This window comes from Kogia breviceps, chromosome 15, assembly GCF_026419965.1.
Source record: "Kogia breviceps isolate mKogBre1 chromosome 15, mKogBre1 haplotype 1, whole genome shotgun sequence".
In the NCBI taxonomy this organism is placed as follows: domain Eukaryota; kingdom Metazoa; phylum Chordata; class Mammalia; order Artiodactyla; family Physeteridae; genus Kogia; species Kogia breviceps.
Window position 1 is genome coordinate 392,082 of NC_081324.1, and position 15,013 is coordinate 407,094.

General features: G+C 53.1%; 1 protein-coding gene across 9 annotated transcripts in view; it reads left to right on the forward strand.

The window, feature by feature from the left end:
- Positions 1-15,013, forward strand: part of SLC66A2 (solute carrier family 66 member 2) — a 64,619-nt gene that overhangs the window by 21,989 nt on the left and 27,617 nt on the right. For 4 of the 9 annotated variants that reach the window (XM_067015100.1, XM_067015102.1, XM_067015099.1 and 1 more), the window contains exon 3: positions 2,729-2,862. The exons of 1 other annotated variant lie outside the window; for it this stretch is intronic. In XM_067015100.1, the coding sequence (XP_066871201.1) occupies positions 2,729-2,862 (134 nt within the window). Of the gene's footprint in view, positions 1-2,728; positions 2,863-10,243; positions 10,295-15,013 lie in introns of all 9 variants that reach the window. 4 more of the 9 variants (XM_067015097.1, XM_067015096.1, XM_067015094.1 and 1 more) reach the window with 2 other exon arrangements.

The following is a 15,013-nucleotide window of genomic DNA, read 5'->3' on the forward strand; positions in this document are numbered from 1 at the left end:
GCGGAGTGATTCTGTAAATGAGAAGGGGAGGGAGGGGGCCAGGATGCAAGGACGGTGCTGCAGGGCCATCTGACCAGGGCCTGAGGCATTCACAGAGCTAGTTCTCCAGCCCCAGCCCTATCTGATCAGAGATATGGTGACACTGTACCTGAGACGAGATGTGGTGACCTTGTATTGCGGGTGTAGTAAAATTGAACCGGAGATGTGGTGACACTGCAGCAGAGGGTTAGTGACAATCTGCTACTCGCGAAGCCAGTCAGGGAAGTAGATACACAGCTTTTTCTTCCAGTCGAGCTTTTCTCTGCTACTTTGAAGACGCGTAGAAGGTGTTCCTTTGTGGGAGCTTTTGCTCGGGCTCGGTGAGGCAGTGCACGTTCTCTGCTGCGTGCGTCCCCCTGGGAGCCAGACGTGTGCGCTGCATCGGGGGACGGCGCTTCACACTGGCTGCTCCAAGCAGCAGGCCACACGCTCGTCTGCTGGGCTGTCCTATCCTTTGCAGCAGACCGGCCTTTGCCAACCGCGTTCTCAGGGCACGGGAGGAAGAGGTGCCCCGTGACACCTCTGCCAGCACAGACTATTAGCATTAAAGGCAGAAGTTTAACAAACTTGATAAGTAAAAAATAGTGTCTTTCTATTTTATTATTTATTTATTTATTATTTTTTTTTTTTTTTGTGGTACGCGGGCCTCTCACCGTTGCGGCCTCTCCCGCTGTGGAGCACAGGCTCCGGACGCGCAGGCTCAGCGGCCATGGCTCACGGGCCCAGCCGCCCCGCGGCACTTGGGATCTTCCCGGACCGGGGCACGAACCCGCGTCCCCTGCATCGGCAGGCGGATTCTCAACCACTGCGCCACCAGGGAAGCCCAGTGTCTTTCTATTTTAATTGGCTTTTAAACTAATGATGCTGAACTTTGTTTCATATTTGTTTTGTCCCTTGTATATCTTCTGTGGAAAGTCGTGCTTTTTGAAATTTTGTGTCTTGTTTAGCCTGTCTTCACCCTAAAAGCAGTTCACTCTGCCCCCCTTACTTCACTGTAAATGTCTCATTCTTTACTGTAAATACTGAATTTACCTAGATTCGATTTTTGGTGTGTGGTATAAGGGGAAGCACAAGCCTTCATTCCCCCCCACCCCCAGGTCTTCTAGTCACTCATTGTTTCTGTTGAAAACAATGGAAGTGGCGTTCATTACATACAGGCCCAAATGGCACATCTTCAGCCTTAGAACTCACTGGAAATGAGCTTGGTCCCTAGACTGACGGACTTTCTGTGATGCCCACCCGCTCCAGTCTCCCCGGCCCGCGCAGAACCTCCTCTGTCTTCTCCTCTGGGTTACCTGCTCATTAGTCAGCCCCCCGGGCTCGGTCAGGTGGCCAGTGGGGACTAGTTGCTGGAGCTGCTAGAAACGTCCTCAAGCAGCTGTAGGGCTGTGTGCGCACTTTACAGAGGGGATGAAGCCCGGAGGGGTGGGGCGCAGCGAGAAGGCGGGGGGCAGCGTGGTCCCCAGAGCCAGCCGGGGGTGGAGTGCATGTGTGGCCCCCCCCCAGCCAGCTGCCAGTGACCCTCTCCTCGTAGGGGCGGCTGTGAGACAGAGGCCAGGGGAGGTGGGCCGGGCCGTGTCTCTGTGTCTCGTGGTTTCCAGGAGGAGCTGCAGGTCAGACTGCCATCCAGGACCTCCTGACTGTGACCTGTCGGCCACTAACTCAGGTTTGGGAGGCCCCGTCAGGCCGCACTGCAGCTGGTGCCGGCGGGATCTCTGCTCCAGAACAGCCAGGCGAGGACGGGGGCCTGGGCTTTGAAGGGTGCTGTGCCCAGGCCTCGCCTTGGAGGTGACGGTTCTGCAGGCTAGCCCTGTGCTGCTGGTGGCCACGTCCGAGGCCCCGGCTGGTGTGTGGAGGGCAGTGCTGTGAGCAGCCCCTGGCCTGGGGTCTTCTGATGGGCCCGGTGGGTGCCGGTCACTGGATTGTGGCTCTGGCCTCCAGGAAGTTTTGGCCGAGTTGTTGAAATGCTCAACACACTGGAAAAAAGTCAGCAGGAAGGCCGTGGGGCCTGTGGCTGGGCGGGCTGGGGCTCGGAGGAGAGAGCGGACATGAGGCCTCCGTGCGGGTCAGCCAGGCCTGGGTCGGGCCTCAGGGCCTGAGGTTGGCAGTGGGGACCGTGCCCTGCCTGGCGTCTCCTCTTCTCTGGTGAGGGCTGGGTGGCCCCCCCCCGCAGTGCTCTGCCCCACTCTGCTCACAGCGGGGGCCGTGCTGGCCTGCAGACCCCACTCCCCACGGCCGGGGGCCAGGGCTGCCGTCGGTCTCCAGACTCTGGAACGAGCCGTGGGGAGGCAGGTGTTCCAGAACCTGGGCTTCTCGCCTGGTGGCGGCTGGGCCTCTGCAGAAGGGCGACGGTCAGCTGGCTGGACTCGGTGGGGGGGTGGGGGGCGGGTGCAAGGGACCCACTCCCCCCCGCCCTCGGCCCTGGGGGGGTCGCAGCGGTTCCCGGGGAGGGGGGCAGCGGTGGAGCAGCCTGCCCGTGACTCGGCTCTGGGGGGCGGTGGAGGCCCGGTCTGGCCGTCCACGGGGGCGCCCGGCCCCTCCGCACCCCGGCACTCCGTCCCCCCGCGGCGTCTGGAGGCCTGGGCGGCCGGCGCACGGGGCCACGTCGGCCTGAGCGCCTGGGGCTGCTCAGGTGTGACCGCGGGCGCCCGGCCGGCGCCTCCTGACGCCACGGCCTCTTCCCCCGCAGGTTCGGGAGGCGCTTCGAGGCGCCGCTGCTCTGGCAGAGCGTCGTCATGATCCTGACCATGCTGCTGATGCTGAAGCTCTGCACCGAGGTCCGCGTGGCCAACGAGCTGAACGTGAAACGCCGGGGCTTTGCAGGTGGGTGGCCGCGGCTTTGGGGACGAAGCCCAGTAACTCAACGAGCGAGGCTCGGCCGGAGCTCTCGCGGTGGGGGGCCTCCACCCAGTGCTCCGGAGCAGCGCGGGCTTCGCCAGGGGGCGCGGGCGTCTGTCTCGACCCCAGTGTTCGCAGTCGGCTAAGGGGCCGCGTCGACACCGTATCACGTGAAGCCGGAGCTCGGGCGAGTTCCGACCTGTTCTCACCGTGTCCCTTGCTGTGGCCGTCGTCACGCGGGCCCCTCAGCTGGGGCAGGAGGGTGGCACTGCTGGTCTCTCTCTGGCTTGATCAGGCTGGAGACAGACGTTTCCTGCAGAGGCGGTTTTATCTCTGACCTTGTGTGTGGCTCGTGCACCAGCCAGACGCAGCCTCGCTGTTTCTCGCGTTCCCTGGGGCTGAGTCAGCCGGGACCTTTCTCACGTACGTTGTTAAACGTTCACGCGACGTCATGCTCCGTGGGCCTCGGGTGGGCACGCGGGGTCCGCGAGCTCGGGCAGGCGAACCCCGTGCTCAGCCCCCACAGCTGTTTCGCGGCTCAGAAGACAGAGGATGCTGCTCCTGGTTCCGCCTTCTCCCTTGAAGATGTTTCTTCCGAGCTGAGGTTCTGTGTTTGACCGCGCGGCCGGCGGGCTTCTCTGTGCGGACGGTTGATGCCGCGCTTCTGGTTTTTCTGATGACTAAGTCTAAGACCGCTCTCCCCTCCGATTTTGTCCGAGAATGGGGGTGTGTTCAGTCTCAGCGATTGCTGAGAGAAGCGTTTTCTCTGGAGTTTGTTTAGTTCTGGGACTCCTGCAGACTTGAGGTCTTGCCGCGCGATTTTTTTCCTGATGGCTATCTTCTCTCCCTTTGAGCGACCCCTCTCCTCTTGTGTAGCTTCTGTTTTTAGGGTGAGAGTGAGTGTGTGCTAACGTCAGTCTGTGTGGGAATGGGTCCGCCTCAGCTCCAGTGAGTAGCCTGGATCAGTTAGGGTCACTGGGACGATAGAGAGGGCCCCCCGCCACCGTCTGCTTCCCGTGCGTTTCTGCCGTTGTTCTCCCGTTAACGCCGCCCTCCCAGCCGTGATTCAGGAAATCACACCGGGGGGGGGGGGGGCGGTGCCAACTGTACTGCAGGTCTTGCCTAGAAAGCAGGGCTTCTGTATCCTGGACCCCTTATGAGCTGAGGAGCTGCCTCTTGGTTTTCTCTGAGTCGAGGGCTTTCTGCCCAAGCGGCCTCTGCCCCTGCCCTCTGTGGTCTGTGCCCTTTTGAGCCTCCCCTGTAACGGGTGCAGGATCTCACAGCCGAGTGCAGAGCGGGCCGTGCGGGGTGGTCAGTGGTGTGTCTTCACCCAGGGCGGGGGCAAGGCCTGGAGAGGACACCCGGTGCCCTGGTGGCTTCGTGGTCCTGCGCCTCGGGCACCGCAGCGGGAGACCAGGCTTGTGACCTCGTTTGAAACTGTGCGTGGGTCGTGAGGATGGAGGGTGCCAGATACGGCAGGTGTTGGGGCCTCTGGGTCACGCGGCAAACTTGGAGTTTAACGTTGAGCATTTGATGGCAGCTCCCGGTGACGGCCAGTCTGCTGGTGCACGCCGTGGGCTGTGGTGGAGGGAGGGCTGTGCCTCCTGACCTCTGGGCCCCCTCCTGACCCTCTCCCCCTCCCCCCACTGGCCCACTGCGGCCTCAGGGAGAGTCGTCTCCTAACCTCCGCCCACATGGCTGAGAGTCTGAGCGTTCAACACTTGAATCCAGGTCGGATTTACATGTTTCCGTCTCTACTGTTTATGAGACACACAGGTCTCAGCACCCCGCTATGGGAAGCTTTTAATGAACGTGTGGGCTTATTTCCTCGCATTTGCCAGAAGTAGGCGGGTGGGCTGTGAAAAAGCCAAGCGGTTCGGGCCTGGAAGCTCTGGGAGCCCGTGGGCTGCTGTGCGCGGCCCCCGTCTCCCCCCCACCCTCCGTGGCAGGTGGCCGGCCTCCGCTTCCCGACGGGCATGTCAGCCGAGGCCTCGGGCCGCAGACTTCTTGGGGAACTGACCATGCAAAGTACAGTAACTCCAGGAGAGTCTGGCGAGCTTTGTTTCTTGGTTCTCACAGGAAGGCCAGGCAGCCGAGCAAAAAGCTTACACGTTTTCCAGCTATCTTTTATAGAGGCTTGCAGCTTCGAAGATCACTAATTCAACTTGAAAGTCAAGGTTAAAGAAACATAGATGGTGGTGAGGAGAAAAAGCAGGTTACTTAGAAAATTAAGTATCTAATTTGTGATCTGAAGAGCAGCATGTGCTCGTTGCAGACACTTTAGGGAAGACAGGATACACGGTAAGAGTATAAAGCCTTCCGTCCCACCGCCCAGAGGTGACTACTTTGAACATTTTGGTATATTTTTCCAGTTTTTTCTTTGTTAGTCAGTCTCCTATCACAAAATCGGGCTCATTTTCAAAATTAGGATCAAACGTTTTAAAACCTCTCATTCCACTGGCAGCTTTTCCATGCCCTTGTGTGTAATGGGGGCAGGGCCAGGGGCGTGGGTCCCCCTCCTCGGGTTGGCCCAGGTGAAACGGCATCCACCGAGACCACGTGTTGCAGGGAGAAATTGGCTGGAGACACTAATAAGCGCCTGCTGTTTAACTGTGAACTGGGCGTGAGGAGTGGTGTCTATCTCGAAGGTGCTGTGCTTTTCCTCTTTCGCTTTTTATCTTGGAGAATTTCAAACACGTAGAAGTAGGGAGAGTAGCATAACGGAGCTCCGTGTGGGACCGTAACCACCTCTAGACCCCATTCACATCTTTTTTCCTGCAGTTTCTGAAGCAAATCCCAGATGTAGCCTCTTTATAGATAGTCTGTAACGTACGTCTAAAGAAATCGTCACGCACAAGAAACCAGTGGTTCCTTATCATGAAACCACCACCTGTGTGTGAGTTTCCAGCTGTCTTGTCCGTTTCCTGACTTTTTTTGTGTGTGTGTGTGATATGCGGGCCTCTCACCGTTGTGGTCTCTCCCGTTGCAGAGCACGGGCTCCGGACGCGTAGGCTCAGCGGCCACGGCTCACGGGCCCAGCCGCTCCGCGGCACGTGGGATCTTCCCGGACCGGGGCACGAACCTGCGTCTCCTGCATCGGCAGGTGGATTCTCAACCGCTATGCCACCGGGGAAGCCCTGTTTCCTGACTTTTTGGCCAGCTTGTTTCCTTAAACCAGGATGCAGCACACACTGTGATTGGCTGGTGTCTTTTTGTTGTTGATGTGTCTTTTTAATCTATAGCTTCTCCCTAGCTCCCCTTTCTCCTTGGAACTTGTCCGTTGTTGACACGGGTCGTTTGCTGTGAGCTGAGCGCTGCACGCGCGGCACAGGGTCAGCGGACCAGCAGCGGAGTCCGGGGCGAGTCGGGCCCGCGGCATCTGGACGGGATCGGGCTGCTGAACCACGTCTGTCTGGGACGCCCTGTAGAGAGAGAACATTTTAAAAGACAGCTGGACCCAGGTCTGGCCCTTCGTCGTTGCAGGACTGTTGCGTCCTTCCTCTAGGTGTGGCCGTCAGCTGGCCCCTCTGGGTGGTGGCGGCCACGGGGGCCCAGGGCCCAGTCCCGAGAGTCAGGCCCGGGCCGCCAGCCCCGAGGCTCTGCCATCTCAGCTTCTCTAGAGAAACGTCCCCACAGACGCTGCTTGGTCTTCCGACAGTTTGATTTGTAAAGGAAGGCAGGTGCAGGCTTGCTTATTCCTCTGTATTTGCCACTTTTCACAATTGGTTCCCAGCATCTTGCGGCGGTGAGCACGTTTGTTTGTACGTTATCCTGTGTTTCATGTAGTGGAAGCCCCTCTACCCACCTCTGGCCGGTGGGAGCCTCTGCCGTCGGCTCTTGATCTTCGACCTTTGGTCCTGTGGACCCCACACATGGGTGCGACAAGATGCTCTGAGCTTGCTGTCCAGTTTCCTGCCCCTGACCTGCGGTCCGCCAGGTGTCCGAGGAGCCTGCCCTGGAGGCTTCCCGGGAGACAGAGTGTCCCCTCCCAGGCTGGCCCTTCACGGGGCCCTGGCTGGCTCTGATCTTCCCGCCGCGGCTCAGGGACCCAAGGATAACAGCGTTGCGTCTCCGCCAGGCGCCTCCCTTATGGCTTCTGGCCAGGTTCCGTCAGCGAGGCTGCTGAGAAGTTTCCTCGGGGGTCCTCAGGGCCGCACGTCCCTCCCGCCAGATTCCCGTGTTGTACTGTCACTGAGAATAGCGCCTCCCAATGGGTGTCACCAACCGGCTGCAGGCGTGAATTCAGCCGAGGTTTGCCCCACATCTCAGCGCTGGGGTGGCGTTGGCTGCGGAGGTGGATGGGAGGGGTGACTGCTGAAGGGGTCAGGTTTCCTTGTGAGGCGATGCAAGTTCTGAAATACCGTAGCGGTGGTGGCTGCGCTACACACCTGTGAGTATCCTACACACCACTGGGAGAGTGACTTTTTTTACGGTGTGTCGTTACAGCTCAGTAAAGCTGTACAAACACGTTGGCTGGGGAGGGTCACGTACCATCCTGAGACTGAAAGCTGAGGACACCCCCTTCCTCAGGAAGATGTTTATCCACAGAGCGTCCTGCATTTTCCAGGGCTCCGTGGCGCCCTCGGACATCAGGCTACGACCCTGCTCCAGTTCAGCCTGCTGCCCCGGAGCTGACACAGGGTCTCCTGTTCTCGTGTTGCCGGGACCACCGTGATAATACTCCTCCCGGTCCCTGGTCCCCCGCGTCCCCCTGTAGCCGTCATCCCCCCCACCACACGCAGGCACCGTTGTCCCTGCGTGGTCTCTCCAAGGTGCCCCCAGCAGTGAGTCTCAAGGTGTGACAGGACTACAGCCCCTGGGGCAGTTGAGGGCCTGCCTCTCGTCCACCCCCGGCCTCCTGCTGGCCACCAGAGGCTGACTCTCCCGTCTCAGCTCCGCTGGAACTTCTGCCTTGTCGTCTCTGGTTCCTGTCTCTGGGGCTGCTCGACGAGTGACCCCAAAACTTGATGACGTGAAAGGACATTTTTGCTTTGGACTCCACGGTTTGGCTGTTTGCTTGAGCGCCTTTCTCACTGTCTCATTCACTCTCTCCCGTCCCCCGTTTTTCTCTCTTCCTGTCTCTGTCTCTCCCTCTCACTGTCTCTCCCCCTTTCCCCCTCCTTCTCTGTCTAGCTCTCTGTCTCTTGCTCTGTCTCTCCCTCTATCTCTGTCTCTGTCTCCCTCTCTTTCACTTCTCTCTCATGTGTCTGGGTTGGTGCTGGCTGTTGGCTGGACCTCACCCGGGCTCTGCTGGAACATCCCTGCGTGGCCTCCTCATGAGGCCTGGGCTTCCTCATAAAGTGGCGCTGGGTTTCAAGGGGGAGAACCGGGTGTATGCTGTATCTTTTTAAAGATCTAGTCTTGGAACTCACACAGCATCACTTCTGAAGACTTGCCGTCTCAGGCCCACCCGTAGTCAAGGGGGCAAAGACCCACCTCCTGGTGCGGGAGGGGAGAGTCTGAGGACAGTGTGGTTGTGTGTGTGTGTTTGTTTTTAAAGATTCAGTTATTATTTATTTTTGGCTGCGTCGGGTCTTAGTTGCGGCACGCAGGGTCTTCGTTGAGGCACGCGGGATCTTTCATTGCAGTGTGCGGGCTTCTCTCTAGTTGTGGCATGCGGGTTTTCTCTTCTCTAGTTGTGACACGCAGGCTCCAGGGCGTATGGGCTCTGTAGTTTGCAGCACGCGGGCTCTCCAGTTGTGGCACGTGGGCTTGGTTGCCCTGTGGCATGTGGGATCTTAGTTCCCTGACCAGGGATTGAACCTGTGTCCCCTGCACTGTAAGGCGGATTCTTTACCACTGGACCAGCAGGGAAGTCCCAGTGCAGTTGTTTTGGAGCCTTCGTGCCTGGCCTGGAGTGTGTCCCCAGTACAGCTCTGTGGGAGCACATGATTGTTGAAAACATTTCTAGCATCTCTCAGCTTCAGGGCCCACTTTCCTCCATCTGTCCTATGCAAAGGTGTGTTTTCTAAAACGTAGATCTGATCGTGTTGCTTTCCAGCCAAGGAACCTTAGGTAGCTTGGCGCAGTGCGCAGGGATGGGCCCTTCCCACCCAACTTACGCGGCCCTCTCCTTGCCGACCCCCAGCTCCGCGCCCGCGCGCTCCTGTGCGTCTCGCAGCCACGCCCGGTGGTTCTGCATGTGAAGCTCTGCTTGTCAGCTCAGTGTGGTCGAGCCTGGAGAGGAGAAGGGAAACCGTGTCTGAAACGCACAAGTACCTGAGCTGAGCGCTGTCTCCTGCAGCCTCTCTCCTCTCCCCTCCTTCCCTCTTTTGGGGTTTTGATCTATAGAGGAGGTGCCCACGAATGGTGAAATTGGTCTGAATCAAAGAAATAGAAGCAAAAAGCTGAGAGAATCTGACCAACTCTGAGGAGTCAGAACCCAGAAGGCCCAGGAGGGGGCGCCGGGGAGCGAGGTGGGGTGAGGCGAGGAGACTGCAATTTGTGTTGGTTTATAAACCACTGCGCCGGCCCCCCAGCTCCTCCCGGGTCTAGGCAGCAAGTCTGGTATTTGCTTTTAGCTGATTACTTGCAAAATTTCCATTTTGGGGTAGAGTGTACACGGCCTGGGGCAGGTGACACACGACCTTTGGTCCTGCCTCTGCTTTCTGACCTCAGTGACTCTTCTCTTTAACTACCGTCCATCCCAGACCCCACCTGCAGGTGGAACCCAGCTGGAGGTGCTCTGTCTTCAGGGCCTCTGGTCTGTAGGTCAGTCGGTCATTGTCCTGGGGTGGCCCAGACTAGGGAGGTCTCAGGTGGGGTGGGGTGCTTGGCGGGGGACAAGGCACCCGGCAGTCAAATTGTCGCGCACTGGGTCGAGTACTCCTTCCTGGGCCACAGCGACAGCGGAGACGGCTGCCAGACCTGCTCCCTGACTGCGTGTGAGCTCTGAGGGCGGTCAAGTTCACGTGCTGAGCTAGCTCTCCATTTACGGCGGGTGGTCTGTTGAGTGTCCCCTGAAGACAGCTCTATTGAGCAACCTTCTGGAGCGTTTGGACCCTGAGACAAGTACCTTGCAACCAGGGCTCGCACACGGATGAGTTCCCAGGGTAAAGTGGACGCAGGGGCTGCTGTACCTCTGCCAGCACCTCTGACCTTAGAAATTAAGGGAGAATGAGGTGACTTTTCATTCTCTCCCCTCTGTCCCAAGCACTTATTTGGAGGAGGGTAGGTTTGGAGAAAAATGGTTCAGAAAGTGGATTTCCTAATGCACAGAAACCAAAAGCTTGCTGTCTTCCTGCTCCACTGTTTGTTTGTTTGTTTGTTTTTTTAAGAAATACAACAAGGACTTAGCAGTGTTAAAACCAGTCTGTTTTTGTCTCTTCTTCCTTCCTGTTTTCTCTCTCTCTGTCTTTAAATGTAGCTGCAGATAATAAAGATGAAGCCAGAGCCCCCCCCAGGCGGTCGCATCTGGGTAGGTACCACGCCGCATGCGCCCCCCCAGGCGGTCACATCTGGGTAGGTACCACGCCGCATGCGTCCCCCCAGTCGGTCGCATCTGGGTAGGTACCACGCCGCATGCGTCCCCCCAGGCGGTCGCATCTGGGTAGGTACCACGCCGCATGCGTCCCCCCAGGCGGTCGCATCTGGGTAGGTACCACGCCGCATGCGTCCCCCCAGGCGGTCGCATCTGGGTAGGTACCACGCCGCATGCGCCCCCCCAGGCGGTCGCATCTGGGTAGGTACCACGCCGCATGCGCCCCCCCAGGCGGTCGCATCTGGGTAGGTACCACGCCGCATGCGCCCCCCCAGGCGGTCGCATCTGGGTAGGTACCACGCCGCATGCGTCCCCCCAGGCGGTCGCATCTGGGTAGGTACCACGCCGCATGCGCTTCCTCCCGTGCAGCTCGGTCCCTCTCCGTCTCTGCTCTCATCTTTGCCACATCCTCACCCTGCATGCACGGTATCCACCCAGTGTGGCCGAGGCGCCAGCCAGCTAACCAACCACACCTGCTGTTTCCGAGCATGAAGTAGCTCCTAGAAACCTGCCCATTTTCCGTGTGTGGCGGTGGGGGGGAGAGGGAGGGAGGGAGGGAGGGGCATGGAGAGGTGGAAAGAAAGAGAAATGATCAGAACACAAGTTTTGGAATTCTTTTGTTAAATTTATTCCAAAGTATTTTATTCTTTTTGATTCTTCGGTAAATGGAATTGTTTTCTTGATTTCCTTTGGTTTACTCGTTGTTACTTTGTAGAAGTAAAATTGATTCTCACATATTGATCTTGTGTCCTGCAACTTTGCAGAACTCATTTATTCTAATCCTCTAATAGAGGATTTTCTATATGCAAGATTATGTCACCCGCAGGTAGAGATAGTCTTGCTCCTTCTTCTCCAATCTGGATGCTTTTCATTTCTCTTTCTTGCCTAATAACCGTGGCCAGAAGTGGGAGGGTAGATGTGCTTGTCTCATTCCTGTTCGTAATGAGAGGCATTTAGTCCTTGCCCATTAAGTATGATGTTAGCTATGGATTTTACAGACATGCCCTTTATTAGGTTAAGCAAGTGCCCTTCTATTCTGAGTCTGTTGAGGTCTTTCATCATGAAAGGATATTTAAGTTTGTCAAATGCTTTTTGTGTCTGTTGAGATGATCGTGTGGTTTTGTCCTTTATTCTGCTATTACAGTGTATTCCCTTGATGTTTTTGTTTGCTGAAGCAACCTTGCATTCTCGGGATAAATCTCATCTGATCATGGTGTATCGTCCTTTTTATACGTTGCTAGATTCTGTTTGCTAGTATTAGGTTGAGGCTTTTTGTGTCCATATTCATAAGAAATATTGGTCTTTTTTTTTCTTCTTCTTGTGATGACTGGTTTTAGTATCAGGATAGAACTGGCTTTATAAAGTAAGTGGGGAATGGGAAGTGTTCCTTCCTCTTCTATTTTTTTTTTTTTATTTTAAGACTTTGTGAAGGACTGCTATCAATTCTTTATTAATTAAAATGTTTTACTTGAAATATATTTGACAAACAACATTATGTAAGTTAAATGTGTACGTGTTAATTTGATACATTTATATACTGTGATATGATAGCCGTGTAGTGATAATGAGCACATCTATCGTGTTACATAATTATCTTTTTTTTTTTTAGTAGTTGGAATAATTACTTTTAGTCTCTTTGCAAGTTTGATGATTATAATACGGTGTTGTTATCTATATTCACTATAGTTGCATTAGATCTATGGGGCTTATTTACTGCTTGTTGCAAGTTCACCAATTCTTTTAAATGTTTGGTACAATTATCCAGTGAAACTCTCTGGGCCTGGGCGTTTTGTGGGAAGTTTTAAAAGTACTAATTCAGTCTTTTACTTGTTGTAGATCTATTCTGATTTTCTATTTCTTCCTGAGTTAGTTTCAATAGAAATTCTTTCTTGGAATTTGTCCATTTAATCTGTTATTTAATTTGTTGGCATATAATTGTTCTTGGTATTCCCTTATAATCTTTCTGATTTCTGTAAAGTTGTGGTAATGATCTTTCTTTAATTCTTGACTTTAGTCATTTGACTCTCCTCCCTTTCTCTCTTCTTCTTGTTTTGGTTCTTCCAGCTCAAGGTTTGTCCATTTAATTGGCTTTTTTTTTTTTTCAAAGAGCCAACTTTTGGTTTTATTGATTTTTCTCTATTGTTTTTCTAGTCCCTATTTATTTCCACTTTAGTATTTATTATTTCTTTCCTTCTGCTTATTTTGGGTTTAGTTTGCTTTTTTTTTTTTAGTTTAAGATAGAATTAATATATTGATTTGAGATATTTCTTCTTTTCTTAAAATGACATATAGTTGATCTTTTTTTTTTTTTTTTGCGGTACGCGGGCCTCTCACTGTTGTGGCCTCTCCCGTTGCGGAGCACAGGCTCCGGACGCGCAGGCGCAGAGGCCACGGCTCACGGGCCCAGCCGCTCCGCGGCACATGGGATCCTCCCGGACTGGGGCACGAACCCGCGTCCCCTGCATCGGCAGGCGGACTCTCGACCACTGCGCCACCAGGGAAGCCCTGATCTTCTTTTTAAATATAGCATTTACAGCCATAATTTCCTTGTAAGGAATGCATTAGCTGCATCCTGTAAGGTTTGGTATGTTGTGTTTTTGTATGCATTGATCTTAAAATATTTTTAAATTTCCTTCAGAATTTCTTCTTTGACTCATTTGTTATTTTTGAGTTTGTTGTTTAATTTCCACATATTCGTGAATCCCCCTAATTTCCTTCTGTTATTGATTTTTAAATGAATTCCATTGTAGTTGGAGAACATATTTTGTATTATTCCAGTCATTTTATTTTATATTAAAAAAATGTATTTATTTATTTATTTTTGGCCACATTGGGTCTTTGTTGCTGTGCGCGGGCTTTCTCTAGTTGGGGCGAGCGTGGGCTACTCCCCGTTGTGGCACATGGGCTTCTCATTGCAGTGGCTTCTCTTGTTGCGAAGCACAGGCTCTAGACATGTGGGCTTCAGTAGTTGTGGCACGTGGGCTCAGTAGTTGTGGTTTGCGGCTCTAGAGCATGGGCTCAGTAGTTGTGGTGCACGGGGTTAGTTGCTCCGCAGCATGTGGGATTTTCCCGGAGCAGGGCTCAAACCCGTGTCCCCTGCATTGGCAGGTGGATTCTTAACCACTGCACCCCCAGGGAAGTCCCTATTCCAGTCATTTTAAATTGAGGCTTGTTTGATGGCCTGGCTGATGGTCTCTCCCAGAGAACGTTCCATGTGCACTTCAGGACGACGTATATTCTGCTGTTGTCAGGGGGAGGTGGAGGGGTGTCTGTTAGGTTTGTAGTGTGGTCAGGTCTCCTCTTCCCTTTTTCCCCTGTCTAGTTGTTATGTCCATTACTAAAAGTGTGTATTGAAATCTTCAACTACCTTTAGATTATTTGTTTCTCTTTTCACTTCTGTCAGTTTTTGCTCTTTATATTTTGGGGCACTGTTGTTAGGTGCACATGTTTATAGTTTTATCATACTGATAGAGTGGCTCTTTTATCATTATAAAATTTTCCTTTATTTCTATTAATTTTTTGTTTTAAAGTCAATTTTTTTCTGATAGCAGTGTAGCTACTGAAGATCTCCTGTGATTGCTGTTTGTATGGTGTACCTTTTTCCACTTTACTTTTGACTTCTTGGTATCTTTGAATCTAAAGTATGTCTCCTGTAGACAGCATATAGTGGATCGTTTAAAAAAACTCATTCTGGCAATTCTGCCCTTTGATTGGATTGTTTAATTCATTCACATGTAATGTTATTGTGATATGTTTGGATTTACACCTGCCATTTCAGTTTCTGTTGTCTATCCTCATGTCTACCCTAACCCCCAACTGTTCCTTCTTTACTGCTTTCTTTTGTATTAGGTGAACATTTTCTAGTGTAATATTTTAATTCCTTTAATGAGCCTTAAATATATATATAGACACACATACATATCTGTGTGTGTGTGTATACTACATTATATCACATTATATTATATTATGTTATTTTCTTGGTGGTTGCTCTAAGGCTTATGATATGCATCTTACCAGAATCTACTTCAGGCTTATACTAACTTAATTATTTAATCAGTTAAGAGAGGAAAGGAGAAGAACTACGCACGTATACTTTTTTTTTTTTTAACATCTTTATTGGAGTCTAATTGCTTTACAATGGTGTGTTAGTTTCTGCTTTACAACAAAGTGAATCAGCTATACATATACATATGTTCCCATATCTCCTCCCTCTTGCGTCTCCCTCCCTCCCGCCCTCCCCATCCCACCCCTCTAGGTGGTCACAGAGCACCGAGCTGATCTCCCTGTGCTATGCGGCAGACATATACTGTCTTTTATAATTACCTACATAATTACCTTTACCTATACTTTTTGTTTTTCTCAGGTGGATTATAATTATTGCCTGATGTCTCTTTCATCATGAAGAACTAATTTTTTGTATTCCCTGTAAGATGGGTCTGCTAACAAGAAAATCTCCCAGTTCTTTTTTATCTGGAAATGTCTCTATTTTGCCCTTGTTTTAAAAAAAAATTTTGCAGGAATTCCCTGGTGGTCCAGTGGTTAGGACTCCACGATCTCATTGTTGAGGGCCCAGGGCCCGGGTTCAGTCCCTGGTTGGGGAACTAAGATCCCACAAGCTGTGCAGCCAGGATAAAAAACAAAATAAAGTTTTGCTGG